We start from the raw sequence: 24,232 nt of genomic DNA, 5'->3' as shown, positions 1-24,232 counted from the left end.
TTCCTAAACACGAAAATGCCTGCTTTGAATGGCAATGATTTAAATGTTTTCTCTCATGGCCTGTTTTATTTTCTGTGTTATGTTTCTCATTAACAATTGCTTTCAAAATTCAGGTGAAGAATTTTCTTTTGTTTTGCATAACAGGGCTGATGGAGTGATGAGAACAATGAGCACAGAAAAACTCCTAAAAACTGTACCAATTATACAAAATCAAATGGATGCACTTCTTGACTTCAATGTAAGTTTAGCAGCATGTGCGTGTCTTAACATACTATTGACTTTGTTGTACAAACATGCACAAGCCTGTAAAATAGGTCAAGATTAAAGGTCTTGAACTTGGTTCCATGTTATCTGCACAGCTTAAAGAGCACAAATTGTTTCGTTGATTGGTATACCCCCAAAAAATCAGAAAAAAAGAAATATGGTGCTTACTGGAGAGAATGCTTTGTGCTAAATTAGTGTTGTTTATTGTGTAGACTGTGTGCAAACAAGAATTGTTCATTTAAAAGTTGATTGTTTCTGCCCTCTGTCTTCTAGCTATATTATTTAGCATTAACGTGAGTTAACAAAAATGTCTGCCAAAACGATTTGATTTAATTCTGTGCTGAGAGATCCTGCGTTGATTTGCTATGCTGCTACTTGCCACTAATAGCCAGTGAGATGATTGGAAGGCATGCCTTCGGACAGAGTACTGGAGTTCAATTAGGAGTTTTCCAATAAGGGATCAATTCAGTTAAATTAACTTTGTTTTCTGATTTTCCTAGGTCAATAGCAATGAACTTACAAATGGTGTAATTAATGCTGCCTTCATGCTCCTCTTCAAAGATGCCATTAGACTCTTTGCGGCATATAACGAAGGGATTATTAACCTCTTGGGTAAATATAACTGCCTTCTGCAATGTTAAACTTTGGGGAGGGAGCTCAGTAAACAATCATGAAGAGCTGCTCTTTTTTGAGAAGTTGAAATAGTCCTACTGTAAAAAACACCAAAATATTACTTTTATTTCCAACTCAGATTTATTTCCAAGGTTTTTCTGTCCAATTGCATTTTCCATTGCATTGTATACAGGGATAGGTAAATTTCTGAAAGTAAAGCCCATTCAAGATTTTCTTCACTTAATTTTTTTTTTCTTGGACTGCTTTGTGGGTTTTTTATGGTGTTTGGGGGGGTGGTGGTGGTGTTGTCTCATTGAACGGTGTGGCAAACCTGAATCATGATACTGTTTTTCTTTATTATTATTATTATTTTTTATTTAAGAAGCAAGATCAGGTTTTGTTTCTTTTTAAGTGGTGAAAGTTATGGTCAGTTACAAATTTGCAGTCACAGTATCTGGGATTGCTCAGCTATTGAAACTTTAATATTGCTTGATTTTAATGATTGGTTGGCTTATGTTTCTAAAGCATATCTTGTATTTTAAGGGGAATTACAAATTCCAGGTTCAGGCCCTTTTGCTTGCACACACTGGAGATGCAGGGGAGCCTAAATTTGGAAAATAATTAAATTGAAAGTAATCTGTTGATTTGCTTGATTTGGTTGTATTCTGTGATTGGCTCAAGCTACCTGATTGCTGTTACTACCCAATGCTTGCAAAATGGAAAGCAAAATCCAGAATTAGTCAGTAAAGGACAGTCATGCTTCCAGTCTGAAACCCCTGTCTACTTCTTTCCCTCAGTAAGATGAACTAGCATGCAGTTGCTTTCACTCATGGTTTGAGTGAAACTTAATATAGAAACAGGCCTTGAAAGTGCTATTTCAAGGAGGGTGGGACCCTCTCGCTTTCAGCACCAATGTTTTGTAATCAGTTGTACCTCACTGCAGACCACACCGTAACAAGAGGCATCAGTCTGGCAGAGAACATCAAAATCTTGCCTGATATTTGGCCACTGGAATAGAGCGGATGTTTAACTGCCAGATTGTAAAATTGCTCCCCCCTTCCCCTGCCCAGAGGATTAATTTACATTTCTTTGGGTGACCTTTTTTTAAACTTGATCATCCTCTTCAGGGTGGTTATGCTTTTGTGAGCTCTAGTACCTGCAAGGTAAGGTGTAATTGCATGCGTGTGATCATTAGGTCATGTTCCACAGAGCTTTTGTCATTTAGTGTAAGTTAGGCATAGTGACTTCTTTAGTTAACAAAACAACTCTGCAGGCAGTTTCTGTTTGTCTTGTTTTATATGCTTTTGCTTTGTGTATCCTTTGCAGAATGCTTCATTTCTTATTTAATGCAAGTATTCTTACTGTTCATAGAAAAATACTTTGATATGAAAAAGAACCAGTGCAAAGAAGGCCTTGATATATATAAGAAGTTCCTCACTAGAATGACACGGATCTCGGAGTTCCTTAAAGTTGCAGAGGTAAACTTGAGTCAGCCAAACTTTGCCCTTTATTTGAAACAGCTTATAAAGTGCTTATTTTCTCACAAAGCAGATACTTTTTCCTTGCAGCTTAACTGCAGGATCATCTTGTCAGTCTCTACCCCAATTCGTTCATTTGAGGACTGTATTGAAAAACCTGACTACAGAATACTTATTGGTTTATCTTTTACTTAAGGAGGGTGTATAAACACGCATTTTAAAATTTCCTTGGTTACATAATAATTGTGAGCTTTCTTTGAAGAAGAACCTTGCTTTAAACTAATAAAGTAGCTTCATGGTCATCTGCAGCTTTCTATGGTTCTAGCTGTATTCTAGTATGAAACCCACAATTCTGCCATAAGTTTTAGATGAAATAATGGCTTCACAAATAAGAAATTGAGACAAGTAGATGAACATGTGATTATTTTTTTAAATATGTCTTGGCTTTAGGTGTGTTTGTAGAGGAAAAAGCAGTTACTTTGCAAAACGTTTTGTTTGTATTTTTTTAAAATGCAGTCTGTTGCCTTCTTGTTTCTGAAGCATTGCTGAATTGATGTCCTAGTATTATGGAATTCCTCAGTTGAGATGTGTGCTTCTGTTCTTGTTTTGCTTTCCTTCATTATTCATATCTTTCTTAACAAAAAATTAAGCCGTAAAGCTTGGCTCACTGTCTGTCCTGACAGAATATCTCTGTCAGAGATACTGCCTTCAGCTGTCTTCAGTTCATAACACTATCAACTGAAGTTGAGAGTATTAATCTTTCTATTGTAACAATATATATACTGCTGCAGAACATCTTCAGTTTGATCTGCATTTTAGAAAACGGCTTCTTTACAAACTTTGAAGGTGCTTTGTTTTAGAAAATATATGCTCTATATCAGTAGGTCTGAGAAATTACTGCATAAATTGTGGGATAGGCAAACTTCTCTAGCCTTAAAATTCTGAAACACTTGATTCTTACTCTGTTTTATTTCTAAGGTTGTATCTGTTAAAATCTCTCTAACATGCCTACTTCAAATGTGTATATGTTTAGCAGAAGAATTTATTATAACCAATCATTTTGGAGTTCAGATTGTGGAGATTTAAAATGTATATGGACAGGTCTGTGCTTTTTACATGACTTCATCTTAATGTTGTTTACTTTTTGAGCATCTCTGCCTTTAACAAAAACAAACAGGTTCTAAAGCTCGTTTGTTTTATTACAGCAAGTTGGAATTGACAGAGGAGACATACCAGATCTCTCACAGGTAGATAAACCTATTATGTGTTTGCCACTACATGCCTGTTTTGGGGTTGCATAATGAGAAAAACTTGGCATTATGGCATTCACTTATGCTTTCTTGCGTACATTGTCACCAAGTTATTTCCAAGTTTGTGATTAAGTCCAACCTCTGTCAGAGCCTGGCTTTTATATGCAGTGATCCTACTCTAAAATATTAGAGAACATTTCTGTCATACTCTAATTGAGTTTTAAGATGACCTTATTTCTATCATGCTTGAAGATGCAATTTATATCTGTGAGTTCACATAATGAAACTTTTACATGACATTATGAAGCTGTGGTTCTTAGCAAGCTTGCTTTTGGCCGTATGCCCATTTAAATAATTGTGAAGGCTTGCAGAGCGTGCACATAGAAATGACTTTAGGTACAATTTCCTTCTCAGTGTCTCTTGAAATACTGACTGCTTCCAATTGTCTGCCTTGCTAGCTTCCTTGATGTATTTCAGTACTTACTGGTGAGTCATTATGACAAAGTGATGTAGTGGAGGAGAGTACATCACCTGATATTTTAAGTAATTAAATATGTACAAGATGCCAAGATGTGGTATAAGTATTCTGAGCCATTGTACTAGTTGCCCAACAGTTGCATTCTCTGAAAGTCTTCTAACTACTGATTTGCTTCACCTTAGATTCTTCAAATCTGTTCCTGAATGGTTTGGTTTGGTTTTTTTTGTTTTGTTTTTTTTTGCAGGCACCGAGTAGCCTTCTTGATGCTTTGGAGCAACATTTAGCTTCTCTAGAAGGGAAGAAAATCAAAGATTCCACAGCTGCAAGCAGGTGCTTATGCCCTTGTCCTTTTAAGCAATTGTTAAATTGAATGTGAAGTACATTATTTTCAATTTTGTTATAAACTAAGGTTTGTGTAGGCTATGTTGAAGACACTGTATTAGCAATGATAGAATAGCAAGTTATCATACCTTTTGCTGAGTACTTAAGACAGTTTATCCAGGTCAACAGAACTAGACTTTAAGGAGCAAGGAGCTGCAAGCACTTGCTGTAGAATCCCTCATGCAGTAGTTATACTTTTAACATCTAATCTTGAACTTCTGAAAAGAAGCTAATTTTTTTCATTTACTGCCTGCAAATATTCATTTTATGTTAATAATTAGACTTCTGTAAGGTATGCAACATTTATTTAATGTCCTTAGACTCTTAAATCTCAACTTTAATCCCTTTTTTGTCAAAAACAAGGAAATGCTTCCAGAAGTCCTTACATTAAGAATGACTTTTTAAAGTTGGGGATTAAAGCCATAATGTATATGGTAAAAGGCATTCACTGATTTTGAGTGCTTTCTAAAACACAAAGTGCAATCTAGAGAAGTCCTCTAGGCTCAAGTCCTCTGGGGGGAGGGCTTGCAAAATTAAATAGTATTTCTTTATTGCATGTTCAAAAAATAAGGCAGTAACATTTTATATGTTCTTTTTTTATCGTAGTGACAATATTAGGGCTTAGCACTATTTTGTTAGCTGCTTTTTAGAATATTTTCTTTCTTTTGTACGATTAGTTTGTTTTAAAAATTAAGTATTTATTTTAAATGTTTTTGCACACTTAAACATGATGATAAATTGCAAACTTTTCCTCTGGGATGTACTAGTTGCATTGATATTTTCTTAACTAAACCTGTTAAATTAGCAACAATTTGAACTGGAGCCCAGATTGTCAGATATTCCCGTGTATCTACAAATAATGCCATCTTAGGCAAACAGAAGAAGAGCAAAGGCTTCAAACATGAATTCTGTGATGCAGTTTGGAGGGGAAACATTTAAGGGGGAAAATCCAAAATCCAGTGTGTAAGAGCAGATAGCACGATTTCTAGGCATCTTCATTTTGCAGTTCATATGGTGCATCTTATTTAAACTTATCACTTCCTATTGTACAGTGTAAGATATAACCGATGTTATAAAGAGTTCAGAAGGAGGCTGGGTGGATACAAGCAAAGTGTTCTTTAGATGATCATACCACGTCACCTATTAAGAGCCAGCTTTCTCCTGTCCAATTACTTTAGGGCTACCACCCTTTCCAATGCAGTCTCTTCCCTTGCAAGCACTGGCCTGTCCCTCACAAAAGTTGATGAAAGGGAAAAACAAGCTGCATTAGAGGAAGAACAGGCTCGCTTAAAAGCTTTAAAGGTAAGCATACAGAATTTTTAATAGCAAATACTTTTTCTATGTTCTTGTTGATAGCTTATTAGGATTCTTAAAGAAGCAAAGGGAAGAAAGAGCTATTAATACTGAACATGTACGGTTGGCAAAGCACTGGACATAGAATCTTATATAAATATATATACACTGTACAACTTGTTAAAATAATTTCTGAAGGATTTGTGGCACCACTTACTCTTGTAAGTAGCTGACACTAGTGTGTGGACTAAATAAAAAGAATTCTTTAGTTCTGCTTTACTTACCTCCAAAGTCATATATGTTGTTTCAGGATTTCTTATGCCACCTCACTTTCCCAACAGGAGCAACGTCTAAAAGAACTTGCAAAGAAACCTCATACCTCTTTAACAACTGCAGCTTCTCCTGTGTCAACAGCAGCAGGAAGCATAATGACTACACCAGCCATTGATATTTTTTCTACCCCTAGCTCTTCAAACAGGTATGCTTAATGGTATTGCTTCATTGTGAGATGCACTGCAGGTAGGGTTTCCTCTAAATTTCTACTGCAGAGTGTACATAGCAGAAGGTTGGTTGGGTGTAGACTACATTAGTGATGTAATAAGAAATTATATTTTGGGTAAAGTTAATGGGAAAATAACCTATTGCCATAAATAACATAAAATGTTTGTTTTCATCGTCCGTTTGCAGAATATTTTCTGATACGAACCAACTGCTGACAGCCCTTGTAGCTGTTCTTAGCTGGTGAGCCAGACAGTTGGAACTGTAAAACAGACATGCTTTGTCCCCGAAGAACCTTACAAGTTGGGAAAAGTCAAATAAAAATTTAGTTTGGGAGGTCATAAAGATAATATTGAATTTAATGTTGCATTTCTAGATCTTTAAAAGTAGAGTGGTAACAAATGTTCTTGCTAGATTTTCAGAAGAAGGAAAGCCTGAAACAGGGTTTGAAAGAAGAGAGGCAGGTTTTGCAGCCTTGAGTTGTATCTGGAGCATCTCTGTCTGCAAGGACTTGTACAGATAGCGCAAGAGTACTCACTGCACGCTAATCCTGATCTTTGAGTAGCAGGAACTGTTGGTATGAGTAAGTGTGTGATCTTCATTCTGTAAATAGCAGTCAAATCAAGAAGTAGCAGAAGGTACATGCTTTTATCATTACAGAAGGAAATAGTTCTCTGAAGGCATATTTTTGCTTTGAGTGTGATCCTAAACATAAAGGATTACTTAGTTGTTCTGTTAGAGCTCACGTAAGAATCTACTGTTCTTTTAAAGTAGTCATCACTTTGACAGCCTTCTTTCCCCATTAGAAAGGTATTCTAGGAAATTATTTGACACCAAATATGGTGGAAAATAGCTGAATCGCATGTAAGGAGCTAGAAAATCTGTCAGTGTTAGTAACTGAAAGACTTCCTTGACAAAAGATTTTCTTTTAAATTGCTTTTTAGAGGCCAAAATATTTGAAATGGCTGTATGCTTTGAACTAGTAACTTGAATATCTGATCTTGCTTCTTAAGAGGTCTGAAACATAGAAACATCTGATAAAGCTTTTTCAGACAGCCAGAAATGCTACATAGTGGAGACAAGAGCGTTTTCTTCTAAAAAGCCAAATGCTGGTTTGTCTTCACGTTTAAATTCAGTTGCTGGCAGTACAACTGCTATGAGCAAAGAACAGATTTTACAGCAGGAGCTGCCATGAAGGGGATATGTTGGGTCATAAGTTCAGTTGCTTGCTATTACATGCAATGTGTCTGATTAATCCCAATAATTAAGTTGAACAAGCTTTATCTTGAAAATTATCTTGGTTCTGCTGCTCATATTACAGGGCTGTGCCAGACCGTGCAGCTTTTTAATAGGAGCAGTAGTGGCAAAATGTGATTTCAGTCACTGTTGAATGAAATAGTAAGAACTGAATGATACAAGTGATTGGATCAGCAAGAGAATATACAGAGATCTAGGATGCCGCTACTAGCCTTTAAACTCTTGTGCCAGTCTAATTTCAAAAGATGCTTGGATGCCACCGTGACTTGGCTTCCATCCGTAGCAGCCATATGTGCGAATTTTGGTTCATTTTGTGTTGTAAAAAGTTCTGGGTGAACACCCGTGTTCCTTACATTCCCCACCCCCCCCCACCCCCCGACTAATTTAAAGTATAAAACTAACTCTCTGCAAGAGGATTAATTTTACTGTTCCTGTTTGACTCTTGAAATTATTGCAGCAGTTGTATTTAAGACTTCACTCTTCATTTCCATGTGATGTTCTTGGGTGTCAGTTTGGTTTTGAATAGTCTAAAATGTGCATTTAAATGAGTTTTCATTCACATGATTGATGTGTGATCAGGTGTTTCAAGGCAGCTTATACTTTGCTTTCCCCAAAGTTCTGTAATAGCCCATAGATGTAAGCCAGTTTCTCAGCAGTGGTTGATAGTGGAAAGATAAGAGTTGTGCAATTTAGATGTAATGTTTTGGTGCTGCAGCCCATTAGAGTTCATTCTGTCAATCTGCTTTTGTCATAATCTAGGGCTTTCGTGAGGTTATTTCAAATGCTGCTGAAGGCTGCAGAACATAACATGCTCTAGCCCTGGTGTTGGACTGTGAGGAAGACGAGAAGTCTGGTTGTCTTTCTGTCTTAGCTTTGACAAAAGTCACTTGGCATAACATAGAACTTAGCTTGCTAAATTAACACTTCTACAGAACTGAAAATGTGAAGTTCACTAGACTTTCTGATTTTGGCTTAAATTATCCGTTTTGTAACAACCATTCTGTAACAAAGTTTTCCTTACCGTTGACAGTCGCTAGCATTTGCCTTGTACTGAAAACCCTGATGTAGTTCAAACAGTTGTATTAATTTATCTTTGTAGCACTTCAAAGCTGCCAAATGATCTGCTTGATTTGCAGCCAACTTTTCATCCGTCTGTACATCCTATATCTGCTGCTCCACAAGTAGGAAGTACCTGGGGAGGTAAGAATTCTGAATGGGATCGAGGTTCTAATTGCTATGGCCATGTTCCTGTAAACGTTTCCCCTAGTCTGTGGCTGTTTCTTCTTCAAAGACAGAGATCTTGCAAAGACAAGCTACAAGTGGATGAAGGGAGCAGAAAAAGTCAAACCTGGGTATGGATTGAAATAACGTAGCAGCATGTGGTGATTACAAAGAATTTTGATACAAGAGTTCTTCGTAGCAAGGGTACTTTAATTGTTGACTGGCTCTGTCAGCCCCTTACCTGCTGTCTTCAAGAGTCGCCTAGCAAGCTACAGAAACGCAGCTGTGAGAAGTCAGTTCTGTGAAGATGTCTGCCACAGTCCATGTTGCAGACTAGGAACTTGAATATGGAATGTTTTTAATACACATTTTAAATCTTGTCTACTGTTAAATTTGCAGATGATAATACAGCAGAACTTAGATGAGGCCTGAAAGGAGGCAGTTGTGACAACTATGCATAGAAGGCAAGAAAAGCCAGAGTTAGTTACTGAAAGCAAAATGAGGCACCGCTTGACAAATTCTCTGCTGTATTTCATTTAACTACAAAGGCAAATTACCAAAAAGCTGTGATTGGATCTCTTCACTTAAAGAGACAAAATTTGTAAGGAACTCTTCCATCCTTAAATTTCATTCAGAACACCCATGTTATCATTCTGCCTGCTTGCTAGGATGGAGTGAATGAGATGTTAAATTATCTTATTTATATAGGCAAGTCCTTAAACCAAGGAGGCAATCAAGAGCGTTTTAGAAAGTCATGAATGTTACTTCAAGATTAGTTTGAGTGTTAGAGCATTTAGTCATTTACTCAAAGCCATTTTTCTCTTTGCTGCTTTGCAGTGTTCCAGGATACTTCCGATATAGGTAACACATTGTCTGCTACCCCCTTAGTTATATTGGTGGAGGAATACAAATCTCTTATAAAGATGTTTCTTTTTACTTTTCTACGTATATAACAAGGCTTTTTAAAGATATACTTTTCTAAATATTTAATAAAATAGTAAACTCCTGAACTATGTGGCTATTTCCAGATTATTTTTTTGTTTTTTATAAATCAGATGCTTGCAAAAATGCTTTCTTTTAGAATGTGAAAAATTGGGAATTGCTGCTTCAGAAAATTTTGTAGGCATCAGAATAACCCTCTTCTGAAATTTTACTTCACTTTCTTTTTACAAGCTATAGCTTTTCCTGAACACCTTTCCAGTTATCTAATATACCTTCATAATAAGCGGTGTACGTGTTCTACTTTCCTATGTACTTTTTGCTGTGTACTTCGCGTTTTGTGTGACTTCTCACATTTTTTCTGTAGGGAAATAACACACAATTTTGAGTGATGGAAGCAATACTAATATGTGTGGTAGCTTCAAAAATAAATAAAAGTAGTTTACTAGTCCTTCAGTTTTGCTGAGCAGAGCATCTGTTGAGAAAGATGCAGTGAGGAGTGTTTTGAGTTATGCATATGAATTTCAATGTTTAATAGGCTTAGAGTTTAGAAATGGAAAAAAATGTTTTGGCTCATCTTGTTTGCTTTCTGGAAAATATGTTCTGTTTCAGCTTGTCCTATTTGTTTCATGGGTGAGAGATAAAAGGGGAATTATCTTCCTCTCAAAGGTCACATCACAGTCTAGTATTTCTTTATTAACCTGAAAATTGAGCCTGAAAGTCTGTGTTTGTTCAATGTTGTGTTAGTCCTGGTAAGAGTCTTCAGTAATAGTCACTGATATATCCGCTTACTATTGACACATTTCTAAATACTTTTAAGTTTTAATTAACTGCAAAGATTTTTGGGTTGTCTGCTAAAATTTTAGGCTAAAATTCTAGGATCACCATTTTTTTTGTTACCTTTCATCAAAAAAAAAAAAAAAAATCTCTTCAGCTTTACAGACATGAACACTCACTTCACATAGGTGAGGTAGATAAGAAGTGCTTTCCACATTTTACAGATGGGGAAATCTGAGCAATTAACTGACTTGTCTGAAGTCATACGGCAAGCCAGTGGCAAGAGCCAAGAATGGAACCTGAACTATTTCCAGTCCTGTGCTCTAACCACTGCACGGCATCCCTCCCTTAGGTAATTTTCTGACATGATGATGTTTGTATTTGGTGTATGTGGTGACTTTGAGAAGAATATCGATCCAGCTACAAGTTGCAATGGACTAAAATCTGTTACAGTTAAAAATTTTATGCAGCAGCTCTTAGGTGTGTAATAAAAAGATTAATTATTACAAAGGTATTGTATTTGGGCTACTACTTCCAAAGATGTTAAACCTAACGAGGTTAAAGTCTCCCGGAGAATGGGTTCTGTAATTGCATGTTTTCAAGCTGTAAGAGATGCTACTGAAAAACCTTTGTCATTATTCTCTCAGGTAAAATAAAAGTTTGCAAAATTCAGATTACTCTTTTAAATGCACCTGAACCATTAATGCCTAATGATAGCCTGAAGGTGCAGAGTGATTCCATTGACACAAAGAGATGCCATGTGTGTTCAGCTTTAAAAGCTGTTTTGGGCTTTAGAAGCATTGAGGTGTTGCTATCAGGTGAGACAGCAATTTTTAAAATCTGAATGTGCGAAGATATACACAAATGCAATTAATTTTCAGTTACCTTTGTCACCTGCATTGGCAAGTTTTGAAACTCGGACAAAATTGAACATGCTGGCTAGAATTAGAATGAGGCAGACGAGCGAGGAGTGTGAGAACAGATTACATTTCTGAGAAAGTCTTGATAATCTGAAGTTGTATTGCATTGTTTTACTAGTCCAAACACGTTAAACTCCATATACAACCTTGGGATTCGGGAACAGAAAATAGTATGTAGTAATTTTCCTACTGAGTGCATGTGTAAAATAATTCCAGTGGACAGTAGTTTCAAACAAATACGATTAAAAACGTTTTGTCCTTTTTTTCAGCTTCTCTCATATTGTTTTATCTGAGCTGTTTATTGGGATTGTTCAGAGATCATTCCAGCTGTGTCTGGTATATTTGCCAGCTATCTATTTGTACCTAAACTTCAGAAGCAATACAGATGTATCAGTGTGGAAATAATGAGTTTGACCTCCATGTTTGGGTTTTTTCCGAATACAAGGAGAACCAATAGAATCAGAAGAATGTGAAGCAGCAACAGAAAAAGCAAGCAGGGGCTGATTAAATGATAATCTGACCTGTTATATTGTCAGATGTGTTCTACAGCTTCTAGAATATCATTCAAAGCAGGCAACAGTTTTAAGCAGTACCTGAAAGCAAGGACTTGCTTTCAGGTGACTGATTGATTGGCATGTCCACAAGTACATTAGGTGTTAGTATTACTATCAAAACCATATATAATACAAAGTTTTGTATTGCTGTTACATATGGCAAATATTTTATTAGCTAGCTCTGCTTATCCTTCATTCAGTGTTTGACACTGTCTTTTTGCTGACTCAATTATTTAGAAAAAAGGCTTTTTCAAGTACTTCACTCATTCTTGCAACGTAGCCGGTCAACTTGGGAGAGAAGTCGGGTCTTACCGAATAAGGTATCTTGAGCTTGCAGGAAATCAAAGCGTGTATTAAGCCCGCAAAGAATAATGTGGTTATGGCTTTAAAATTTCATTTTCTTTAGGACTTGCATGTGACTGAAATCCACATGTTATCAAGCTGTGTGGCATTTATAGCTAAGAATCAGGAGGTCAGATTCAGGAAGAGAAAATAGCTTACATTTTGAAGCTGCTGCACACATCATGGTACTATTTACAAGAGTTGTGGATAAATCTGTAATCTAACCAGGTTTTTTTTAAATAAAAAAAAAAAAAAAAAAAAAAAAAGGCAGCCAGAAACTGAAGTACTCAAGAAACCTCTCCTATAATTACTATTCAGACATTTCTCTGTAGTGGTTTTGCCTAGAACAGTAAGTTGCAGTTCTAGGCACTGTGATAAAATAAATAGGGCTAGGTGCAACTCTTGCTGATCTCACTAGTGAGTTCTTGAGTTTTCCATCAAGGATTTGTGTGCTTTGAAGCCAGACAGCTAACCCACAGGTCCTTCTCTCAGCAAGTATTGTACCTGCCTTTCCTATCCTGTTTATCTGTTGGATCTTGGAGTACAGGAGTATTTTAGCTTGGCAATTGTATCCATCCTCAGGAAACCTCGAAACTCTCCTATATGCCTCAGGAGGTGACTTCCGTAGATCCATGTTTCCTTCATTCCCCAGTACGGTCCAACAGTTTTTTTAATAATGAACATTTTTCCTCGCGGCTGCTCACTGGCTGTTGTCCCTCAAAGCAGAGCAGGTTTTTGCTTGCTTGCAGCTGATGGGATATCTGCAACAAGCTTGTTGCTCCTGATGCCCCACATAGTAAGGAAAGTGCTTTTGTCCTGTATACTACGTTGGACTATTCATAGCTCTCAAATTTCATGATACCCAGTAACAAAAAAAATCCATAAACACAGTTTGAAGAAGGAAAAGTACAGCTCCATTGTTTTTGTTTGTCTGGGTTTTTAAAGCTATCCTCAGGATGGTGTTACATTAAATCCTCATTTAGCACCTGGGGTTCTGTTCTGCTAAGAGGCAGTCTCCACTCCAGAGAATTTGTTGCAAGTGTCAGGACATGACTGAGAAGCAAAAAGTGATTGTCTTTAAAAGGAATAACATACTAATTTTCAATATAAAACATACTGTGGAAGAAGCACACTTTATAAGACCAAGATGGTATTAATATTAAAAAAAAAAAAAAAGAAAAGTAAATGCATAGCTAGTATCTGTAGTATTTTTCTTGAGTAGACAGCAGATAATTCTGGACAATTTGAAAACTAAACAGTTAGCTAGGTCATCCCAAGTTTAGAGATGTCAGGAGAAAACTAATACTTCCTGGACTCTTCTTAACTCTTACTCTCCTGTACCTAGGAAGCAGCATGTAACTAAATTCATCTCCCTTTTCTTCTTTCTCTTGCTCTCTGGAATTGAACAGATCCTTTTTCTGCTACTGTTGATAGTGTTGATGATGCCATTCCAAACCTAAACCCTTTCCTTACAAAAACTAACGATGCTGCTCATCTGTCTGTGTCTTCTGATGTATCTACTTTCACCAGTAGGACACCCACACATGAAATGTTTGTTGGTAAAGTACCATTTTAAACTAATTTCCTATTTCCTAAAAACTTTAACATTATTTCAGTTTCTAAAGTATATTTGTGGGGCCTTTCAGAAACTAAAAGATGGTCATTTGGGGCTGAATTTGTGCTATGTTAGAACTTGATTTGGTAATTGTGCCATGAAAATGATGTTAAAATCCTTGCTTGGCTACCTAGATGCAATTCTACCTGATGTAAAGGAACTTAGTTATAGTTAAAGCAGTTGTTTGAGTGTGGTTTTATACAAAGTCTTTTATGCTTAGGATTTTTAAGGTAAAATACTACATATGCCTGAGAATGAAGAGAAAATGTTGCTACTCTGTTCCTCAGGCTGGAACATTCTTTTTAAACATAGGAACTTAATCTAATTTTTTTGGTAGTGGGTGTTTTTCCCCCAGTCATGTTGGCATTAACAAAACTGGTTAAAGCCATGCACATTCTGGTGCATGATCTACTCAAACTGTTTACCTACGAGGCAATAAACTAATGACTCATCTTTTTAAACCTGTTGAAATCTTACTTTGGAGGTGATTTAGTATGGCTGTCATATTAGAAATCCTAACATTTCTGTTGGTACAGCTACATAGTAATTCGATTACTTTTCAATATGAAGAATTAAGTTAGCTTTCATAGAGTAAAGATCAATTCATTACATGCCAGTTCTGTTCATAAGCAAAGCCAGGTTTAAAGACAATCGTGCTGCACCAACAGGGCTTTCTTTTTGCAGGTTGAACCCCACTAGAGTTAATCACGGAAGAATCCAGACTCTCATAACAGGGGGAACTTTGATATCTCTGATGCTTGTTAACAGAGATAAACCAAAGGTGTCTCTTTAGAGATACTCATACCACCTATGCTTTGTCACCTTAGCTAACTAGTTTCCTAGCTTGTCTTTGGTTAGTGGAAAGAGAAAGCAAGATCTTCAAGCACAAGAACTCTTGCTGTGAACTGGTTCCCAGGGAGGATTAGTTGGCTGAGGCAGTAGTATACGAATACAATAAGCTGGTACTACTGCGTAATAATCTGGCCTGTGCTTTTGATCGGTCTTTCCCTCGTCTCCAATAAAATTTGTATGGTTCACGTGAATGTAGAATGATCATTTGAAATATAGCTTTTTTTTTTTAGTAGGGTTATTATTCAATCAGATCTGTTTGCTCTGTATAATTTGTTCTGCACTCATACAAAAAGTTGTGGCAGTGCAGGGCTGTGAACAAGGAGCCTGGTGGGGTTTTGTGGCAGGTGCTGGTTTGTGTAGTATTCATCACTCGAGAGCCCTGAAGTCGCTCTAGATGGATGGCATTGATAAATTGCATTCCCTTCCAATGTCTCATTCTCTAAAGATATATCTAGAACCAAAGTGTGACCTCCTGACAGATTGATATGTGAAATATAAATGCAGTTTTAGCTGTAGCACAAACTAGGTGCTACAATAATGTGAATGTGGATTTTAAAATAACTCTTTCTGGTTCTTTAGATCATTACAATCCGTTTACTGAACTAAATCCCTTTGTGGCAACCAAATATCCCTTTGTGGCAACCAAATATGAATCCACTATTGGGGTGTATCCTTATACTTCAGGTATAAGAAAAATGCCTTGATGCTCTTACACTCATTTCTTCCAAGGGTGTAAAACATGGCATTTGCTTGAAAAAAGAAGAAAAGTATATATCCTAATATAGCTGTAACTTTGAAACCGTGCTTTCCCCTTTTGTGTTATAGATAATGTGAACTTGTTTCTTAGTGTATGTCTGATGTGTATTGATTCCATTCCATTGGTTCTATGTTATTAGAGTATATGTGAATTTATAGACTGACCTGAAATTAAATTTTTGAATAGCAGATAAACAGTATATCTTGGTTCTCTTTCTGTAACTCTTCCTCTTCTCCCTTCCTGGCTTTCTCTCTTGTGTGATATGCCTTATCAGATTCTTTTTGTGGTCCTCAAGCTTACCCTAATGCTTCTCATTTCCGCAATGAGCCTTCTTCTGTAGCTGGTCTATTTGGAGGTAGGTAATGGGATACAGCCTTGTCACAAACACAGAAATATGAATGTGTTGTGTGCCTAGACTAGTAGGTATGCTATTGGCTACAGAAGTGCATTATTAGAGTGGCTCCAACTTTTATTCATGTGCTTGTGCTAGGTGTGTTGTCACAAATGGTATGTATTTTTTCCAGTTTGTGCTAAACTAAGGCTTATTTATCCTAAACGTGAAATGAGTATCTCCCCATTTCAGGATCTCTTGTAGTTTATATGTTGCTACATACCACACAAAAGACTTGCATGTTACAAGTGTCTTCTCATCTTGCCCTCCCTGATACCTTTTAAGATAACGGGATTGGGATGTTCTTGCTGCTTATGGCATTTTTGTTGATATATTACTCTTAAACAGTGCACTAAACTAGTACAAAGCTTTGCAAGAGAACGTGAGAAAGAGGTATCCACTGCATTAAATGACTGTCTAATCATTTGTGCAGCTGGGTAATGTCTGTATAGTAACCCAGGACTGATGCTGGTTCTGGAATACCATCCTGACAGTTGCTAGACGGGCTGTGGGTTGTGACATGATAATCCATCTAAACCAGATTGGAAAGGGAGTGTTAGACACCGTTGCTATGCAAGGTTTAGGAATACCTTCGATAAGTGGTTTGTCGAAGAGTTAATTCTTAAAAGCACCACAAAGTCACGTTTTGGTTTAGTGTCTTTGAATAGAAATTAGCTAGAGTCATTTAAAGAAAGGTTAAATACTATGGAAGACTCTGTTCCCTTTGTTCTATATCCAAAAAGCAGGATGATTAGTTTCTGTCAAGTCTTGTTGGTTTATTCCCTCAAAGGAACTCCATTAAAAATACTGACCTTTGCACCTTTCAAAACATCCATGTTAGACAAAATGCCTTGGGCTGGTGGCTGATACCAGGAGTAGGATTTGATCTTTTTCAGAGGCTGATTCAAAGAAGTCCTATGTATTGTTGTGTCTTCTAGCTAGTCTCATCTCATTAGCTTCATATAGCTTGAAACTTCCTAAAATGTGAGAGCAGGAAACTCGGCTTGTTTCAGTTAAGGCCATTTTCTAAAGAAAACTATGAGCTATTGTAAGTTTTCTATTGGTACAGGCACGGTTTTAAGAGTTGCAGGACATCCCATCAAAGGAATTCCTATCTGCAGTTCAGAGTCTCTGAAATGGCTTGTTACAACTTGACGGTATACTTGTCATAAAGATACTCATTTTGGTTTGTTGTTTGTTTACTCCCTATCTTTTCCCACATTACTGCTTCCCATGTTTTGCTGTATGCTGTTTTCTTTGATTTGTTTTTAATGAAAAGTACATTGTTTGAATCCTTAGAGATGGATGCATTTGAGTTATGAGTTGTGTAACACAACTTTAAGACAAATAGGAAGAACAAGTAATCCAAATTTCTGTGAAGTTTATGTTCAAGGATAGCATCCTGTAGTTGTTAATTTAAGTGAAATGTGACTTATTTCAGGAAAACAGTAAGATTGACATGAGGTGCTGTCATAGCAAGCTAAAGGAAGTCCAAGAAGTATTCTTGGTCAGTTATTTCTGCTCACTGCGAAGTTTTACCACTGAACTATTTGTGATCCTTTTCTTTTATTTCTCCATATCATCAACATTTCTGTTAGAATTCCGAAGAGCTAGTTTTCAAGATGGCATTGCATTTTTATGGTGCTTCTCATATAAAGTAATAATTACTTAAGTAATTGCCTGAATATCAAGATGATATACATGCACGCTTGTGTGTGTGATCATATATAACATTAAAACCCACAATTTTGGAAACAAATTAGTATTCATTTCCATATTACTGAACTATCAACTTAATACTGCTGAACATTATACGCAATGCTTTGTACTGCAATAAATTATCACAGTATTGAAAAAACTTGTGTATTTGGAGAACACTGCTTTACAGATACATAGGGGGCAAATGGAGTAAGTTCAGACAGGAATAGGAGTTGAAACTTGGCTTTAACTCCCTGTATCTTGCCATAATTACTGGAAACTTACCAGCAAAACATGGTCACCTGCAAAATGTGTGTCCAGAAATAATAAAGTGGTATAGAAATTACTGGTATTGAGAGTGTCTAATCAAAGGCATTACTAATCAGACACCTTGAGATGGTTTGGATCTTACTCCACTTGTATCTAAGAGAACTGCTCAGCTAACACAAAATACAGAGGGAATAATCTTCAGGCAGGTAATCTTGAAACAGATGCTGTACCCAGACAGCTTCTTTTCCTGGAGAAGCATGGTGATTAGTTGCTGAATAATTTTTTTTTGCAAGTATTTGGTAAAAGAATAAGGAAGATGTGAAAAGTTAGTCCAGAGATTCAGCAACTGGGGGAGGAGGAGTGTCTTTTATGGCCTGTCTGTCCAGTTTTTGGGACAAAACCATTTTTGGGGGGGAGTAACTTTAGTTACTCTTCAGTAAACGGCTGCCAGCTCTCTCTGTACGTGCTTCTTGGTGTCGGGGTGTAATCTGGACCTTTGAGGTATTCCTAGTCTTTCTGTGGTACTTAAATAATCTACATATTTATTTGATTTGTCTTGCATAAAAAAGGTGGATTCAAGGGAAATGCTGTATAAAAACATTCCACTTCTTTCTTTTTCCCCACAGGGTTCACTCCATCTCCTGTTGCTCAACCACAGCCATCAGCTGGCCTTAATGTTGACTTTGAGTCTGTGTTTGGAAACAAATCTTCTAGTGTTGTCCTAGATTCTGGTGGTAAGACACTTACTAAAATAGATGACATATGTTCTTTAACTTTTTTTATTCTTGAGATATAAATCTCTTAATCTGTATTTACTTACACGTCTGTGACAGTGTTCCAGCTGAAGAAAGCAAAGCTGACTTTAAAAGGTCAATAGCAGCATTCTTCATCCAGTTTTTCTTTATTAATCAAATAATTTTTCCTTACATACTATTTCTATGTGGACCCTGCTGAAGAGTTTACATTGATTTCCTCTGCTTAAATATTTTGTGCATTAAAATTTCATACAGTGAACAGCATTCATTTTTACATGATGTCAAGTGAAATTAAGTCTGTATTTGTAGAGTGTGGCTGGAAGAGGTAAAGTTGCATCTTAATTTTATATGTCTGTGTGACACATTCTTGGCACTTCTTTGCCTACATGTTACTCCTTTGATATTAAGATTATTTCAGAAACTGATAAATTATCAAAATATACACAGCTAATTTGGATTGTAGTTGTAGTTAGTACTCATTCTGCTCTTTTGAGCATCTGGAAAGTAAATACTTTCTGGGCTTTTGACATTGGACTCTTGACATTGGATTCTTTTTGGGCAAACCAGTGGTCCGCTAAAAGCAAATACATATGTGTTTTTATAAGATTGAAATACTTTACATATTTAATCTGTATTTTGTTTTACGTTTTGGTTGCTTTGCAGTCATTGTGAATCCGTTCCATGTCAAATTGATGTCACGTAGGTTAAACTAGTAAAGTGAAATCTCCCTTCTGTAGTAAATACCTCCTTTATTTAGAAGCGTAAGAAGTTTTATCCGTCTTGTATAGTGTAGCATCACTAGTTTAAACTTTTTATTTTAGCCATTGTGTTGAACTTGCTGTCTTTAATTGAATGTCATGACATTCACGGGAGGCCTGTGATTCAAATCACTTCTTTTATGTTTGTTATTCCAAGGGTTTGATGAACTAGGTGGTCTCCTAAAACCAACAGTGGCCTCTCAAAACCAGAGTCTTCCAGTTGCCAAAGTACCACCTAACAAATTAGTGTCAGATGATCTGGATTCATCTTTAGCCAATCTTGTAGGCAGTAAGTATTGAACCACTAACATACATATACTTATTTCATTCTTTTAAATGAATAGAATTTCAATAGTATCTTTTTCTACTTTGTAACAGATTTGGGCATTGGAAATGGAACTACTAAAAAGTGAGTATGCTTAGTCAAAAGTGGAACATTTTGTTTTTTCTTGATAGTAAAATTTTATGCAAGTGCAGGTTCAAACCTGTGCATAACAACATAATGTTAACCTTCAGAGCACGTTTGGGATTGTACTTTGTTTCTCATACAAGGTACAGTGAATTGTTGAGAGCTGTTGGAAGGTGACTGTAGACTGAGTGGTAGTGACAGTGAAAACAGCAGGCAAGGTGTCCTGTCGCTGATTCCTTTCAGGCTTGTATATGTTTAGGAAAATAGTTCATCAAAATGCTTCTTTGTAGTTGTAGGTAAACTTGGCACACCTTACAAATGAAATACTTTGTGCGATCTGAGTGTGTGCAGAGCTATATTAAAGATTGTGAAACTACAACCTCTGACCTGTGGTTGACCTTCAGACAAGTGAATTTTGAAGCAGGGCGTATTCTGGAATAGTGAACATCTGCTCTAGCAGCAAAGTTAAGAGTGTGTTTAGCAAATTTCAGGCTTATCGGGACCATCTGTGCCAACTCTGAAATCATTCAGAAATCTAGTATGCAGTTGCTCCTAACTAAATTATCTTGACCCAAGGAAAGTCAGCTAGACTACCTTAGTGGTACTGGGGAACTTGACTGAGATTAGATAAAGCTGAGGTGCCTCATGTTGAACATATTACCTTACTCTTCCTAGCCAAAACAAGCTCTCATGACACCTTTTATCAACTCCTTTGCTAAATGAGCTGCTTCACTAACAAAAGAAGCTGCACTTCCAAGAGAAACAGTGTTTACCTGAGGGAGTTTTGTGAGAAAAATCCAATGTTTTCTAACAATTCTTAAAAAAATTTGTTTGAAGTGATGTAAACTGGACTCAGCCAGGTGAAAAGAAACTAACAGGTGGTTCCAACTGGCAACCCAAGATTGCACCTACAACTGCGTGGAATGCTCCAACGTTGGTAAGCAAATACTCATTTTAAAATAGTGAGTTCCCTGCAACTGAGATGCAGGCTGATGTATAACAGAGAAATTTGAAAGTAATCTATAGTTGTGGTAAAAGGGTAGTAGAAAATTGAAGAAGTGGTCAGTTTGAGATGTGTACTGATTGGATTTCTTTTTCTTAGCTGTGCGGTTCTAGTGAATAGTTGGTGATGTGACATGTGCAGGTTTAGCATAAACTTCAGTAGTGTTTGACCAGCCTCTCTTATGGCAAGATAGCAGCCTTTGTGTTTCATTCAACTGACATAAAACTGAATTCGGGGGGGTGGGGGTGGGGACTTTGCAGTCTAGAAAAGTAAAAGTGTGAAAAGTATGTTCTTCAGGTGCACTGATATGTCCAGTACGTATAACATTACAGCTCAGCCTGCTCGGGGGGTGAGAACGGGCTGAGAGATTAATCCTCTTGATACTTGTAGAGGTGTCTGTCCAGTGACGTGGGCTATAGCTTTCTTAATGTACGTAACTACTGCTTTCCTGCCCCAATGTGTGCAATTGTTTTTAACGCATGTCAATTTTGGTGATCAGCTTCGTAGTGTCTATTGTGGCAGGTAGTATTAGCAAGGATTTGGGGGTAGCATGTAGAGCGAGGGCTAAGAGTTTACAAGAGTAGTTTTCACAATGCTAACAGAACATCTTTGCATGTGAATCCTACTCACCCTTTCACCAATGATCTGGAGAACTGTATGTGGACAGAACAGGTAACAAATCGCCCCAGATTTATTGCATCTGACTGTAATTGACTGGGGGAGGTTGAATCCACAGTGTAATAATGCAGCGTTGTGGATTTGGAAAGAGAGAGCTTGTCTCTCTGGATCTACCACCTCTTCCCTACTGGGTGTCCCTTATCAACTCACTGCAATTGTGGAGGGAGAAACGTTTGTGGACCTTACTGGAGGGTGCGTAGATGTTGAAGAAACCGTAACGACTCACCTGCTTTAGGGACTGGTGGTTTCAGTTTACTTGTGTGCTTGAATCTGTTCAATAACTCATGTCTTGTTTATACATCTTCTTGTGATAAGTCATTACATTTAACAGCTATTATTATTTAGAGATACTGTTGAGACACTTCTTTTCCTGTGAAACTGTTCTATTAACATAAAAAATCTTGAAATTGAAATAATCTGGGGGGAAAAAAGTTTGTTTTCCTCTGCTGGTCTATTTATTGTGGAGTTGCTGCTGCTTGCTAAATCAATATGCCTTTGAAAATAAGGCTTTCTTGTCTTTGGAAAAAAGGCATATACCAAATAAATGGACTATGCAAAACAATTACAAACCTAATAACAATGACAGTATCACAGGTGTATGTTGTCTCAGTAAATGACTTGAATTACAAGAATGTGTTGGGGTAAACATTTAATGTATTTGTGAACTAAAATGCTATCTGTGTATATTCTGTTGTGTAAGTATTTGCTTCTAATCCAGTGTTATTGCATTATGTAATTGTTCTCCCTGGGAAATACAGAATGGCATGCATTTTCCACAATACGTAAGTGAAACAACCCACAGCCTTTTTGCAATCGACTGGCATGCTGATATTAACCACTGCTGTTGCAGAATCTCATAACCTTCTTGCTATTTACACATTTCTCATTTTAAAATCTTTGGTGTGCCAAAAATTGAGCTTTTCCTAGCATACACGAACTTCATAGGTGGTCTGCAGGCTCTTGACTCGAATGATGGCATGGGAAATACCAAGATTATTTTTCCTTGCTTTAAACTGTACCATTCGCTGCCAGAGAGCTGGGGTGTGTGTCTGTGCTGCCTTCAATGCACTTGGTGAATTTTGAATGAAGATAAAAATGTTTGTGTTTGAATAACTGCATGAAACCTCACGGGCTTCTGTTATACTTGGCACTTTATCCACGTTTATGGTAGATCTTGATTTTTTTTTATTTTTTTTTAATGTTTTTTTTTTAGTGGGGAGAGACCAATATGTCGTTAATGCTCATATAAAAAAAGAAAATCCATGCTGACAGTTTACAAAGGGCAAGCAATAACCTGTGCTTGCTGTCTGAGGAATGCCGTCTTTCATTTCAAAGTATTTTTTTCTTTATGTCAACAGTGATATTGGTCTTTCCCTGTATTCTGTTTTTATTGCAGGGTAACTCTGTAACTAAAGGATGGTAGGTCCATACTTGAGCACTCAAAAATAAATTTAGTCAGCATGTTTATATGTGTGGATACGCAAGCAAAACAAAAAAGTAGTGATTTTCAGGATAGCTTTGCCAGCTGTGTGAAGTATATGGATAGTACACAGTCCAGGTAATTCTCGATCGGGGAAATCTGCTCTGATGGCGATTGAAATGCCAGCGATACTGGCTACTATGAAAAGGCAGCTGATACCTTAGAACTGAATTCAGAAGCAGCTTTGCTGATGTCCTATTCATGATATTACAATTTATCTGCTTTAATTAATCCAGTATTATTAATATTTTGTCACTTTCCTCTTTTCTGTATGAATAATCTCTGTGTACCAAGAAATGCATATGGTCTTTGTCTTGTCAGTAATCCCCTCAGCGACAGCATGAAAATTAGACTGGTTTTTGTTAAAGGAGAGACTAACAGGAGGTGGAGTGGACAGACAGCAAGTTGTCTCATTATTTGTAAACACCAATTTGTAGTCTGGAAAAAAACCTTTTTTTGTCCTTGTAAGAGTTAATACTGATTTAGAAACTGGATAATGAAACTGTAGAGCAAAGAATATGGTTGGGATATGAAGAACTGTCTTTAATATATTTTTCTTTCTAAGAGTTATCAGCTGTTTTTCTGCCTATACGTTGCCAAGTTGTTTACAAAATGTAGCTTCACCCTAGGTTTTGTTGACGGCAATCTGACTGTAACTTCATAAAAGTTAACTTAGGTTAAGGGTAATATAAACATATGTGCAAAATACTAAGAGGACTTTTAACCTGTTCAAATTCACTGTACTAAGTGGGTGAGTGAGAGGGAATGCAAGTTGGATATTCATGTTAGAGTCGAATTTATACTGAAGCATGATAGGAGAATCCCCATAACGTGTACATCCTGGCTAAAGAGAAGAGAATTCCTGTAATGTCGGCAGAAGCAATGGTAATTTGGTCTTTCAGTCTTTAAAATTCTTTCTTAAGACTCCTTCTGCACCATTACTTCTGATATTGAAATATAGGTATATACTTCATGGGATTAAAAAAATGCTTCTGCTTCCTGAATTTTCTCTCTCAAACTTGTCTGTCTCATACTGTGTTCTTTAAAGAGGATGCTGAGAGAACGGTAGCTTGCAGTTTAGTTTAGTCAGCCAGAATCCTAATAGGTGAAAAGCAACTATGTAACTGTAGATTTTCCTAGAAGATCGCCTAGAAACTTTAGCTTAGGTATTGTTTTCCATCTGAAATAATTGGATACACTCTTAACACGAGACTGCAAACCCTATTTATTCTGTGCTATATTCATAGTAAGCTAAGTGCTGCAGTTGACCCTTAGAAAGCAATGCCTTACCAGTACGCAGCT

The 24,232-nt window shown here is 36.9% G+C and overlaps 1 protein-coding gene across 9 annotated transcripts in view; it reads left to right on the top strand.

The window, feature by feature from the left end:
• The window catches only part of PICALM (phosphatidylinositol binding clathrin assembly protein), a 69,384-nt gene that overhangs the window by 34,156 nt on the left and 10,996 nt on the right, over positions 1–24,232 (top strand). For 2 of the 9 annotated variants that reach the window (XM_049822857.1, XM_049822859.1), the window contains exons 5-20: positions 145–238; positions 765–876; positions 2,248–2,354; positions 3,560–3,601; positions 4,327–4,412; positions 5,642–5,765; positions 6,098–6,234; positions 8,611–8,711; positions 13,674–13,823; positions 15,311–15,415; positions 15,763–15,843; positions 18,474–18,581; positions 19,518–19,649; positions 19,739–19,769; positions 20,607–20,706; positions 22,209–22,232. In XM_049822857.1, the coding sequence (XP_049678814.1) occupies positions 145–238; positions 765–876; positions 2,248–2,354; positions 3,560–3,601; positions 4,327–4,412; positions 5,642–5,765; positions 6,098–6,234; positions 8,611–8,711; positions 13,674–13,823; positions 15,311–15,415; positions 15,763–15,843; positions 18,474–18,581; positions 19,518–19,649; positions 19,739–19,769; positions 20,607–20,706; positions 22,209–22,232 (1,534 nt within the window). Of the gene's footprint in view, positions 1–144; positions 239–764; positions 877–2,247; positions 2,355–3,559; positions 3,602–4,326; positions 4,413–5,641; positions 5,766–6,097; positions 6,235–8,610; positions 8,712–10,672; positions 10,801–13,673; positions 13,824–15,310; positions 15,416–15,762; positions 15,844–18,473; positions 18,582–19,517; positions 19,650–19,738; positions 19,770–20,606; positions 20,707–22,208; positions 22,233–24,232 lie in introns of those variants that run through there. The other 7 variants (XM_049822860.1, XM_049822858.1, XM_049822861.1 and 4 more) reach the window with 7 other exon arrangements.

Source organism: Accipiter gentilis, chromosome 19, assembly GCF_929443795.1.
Source record: "Accipiter gentilis chromosome 19, bAccGen1.1, whole genome shotgun sequence".
Taxonomy (NCBI): Eukaryota; Metazoa; Chordata; class Aves; order Accipitriformes; family Accipitridae; genus Astur; species Astur gentilis.
Note: the sequence above shows the minus strand (reverse complement) of the source record. Positions and strands in the feature narration are given on the sequence as shown.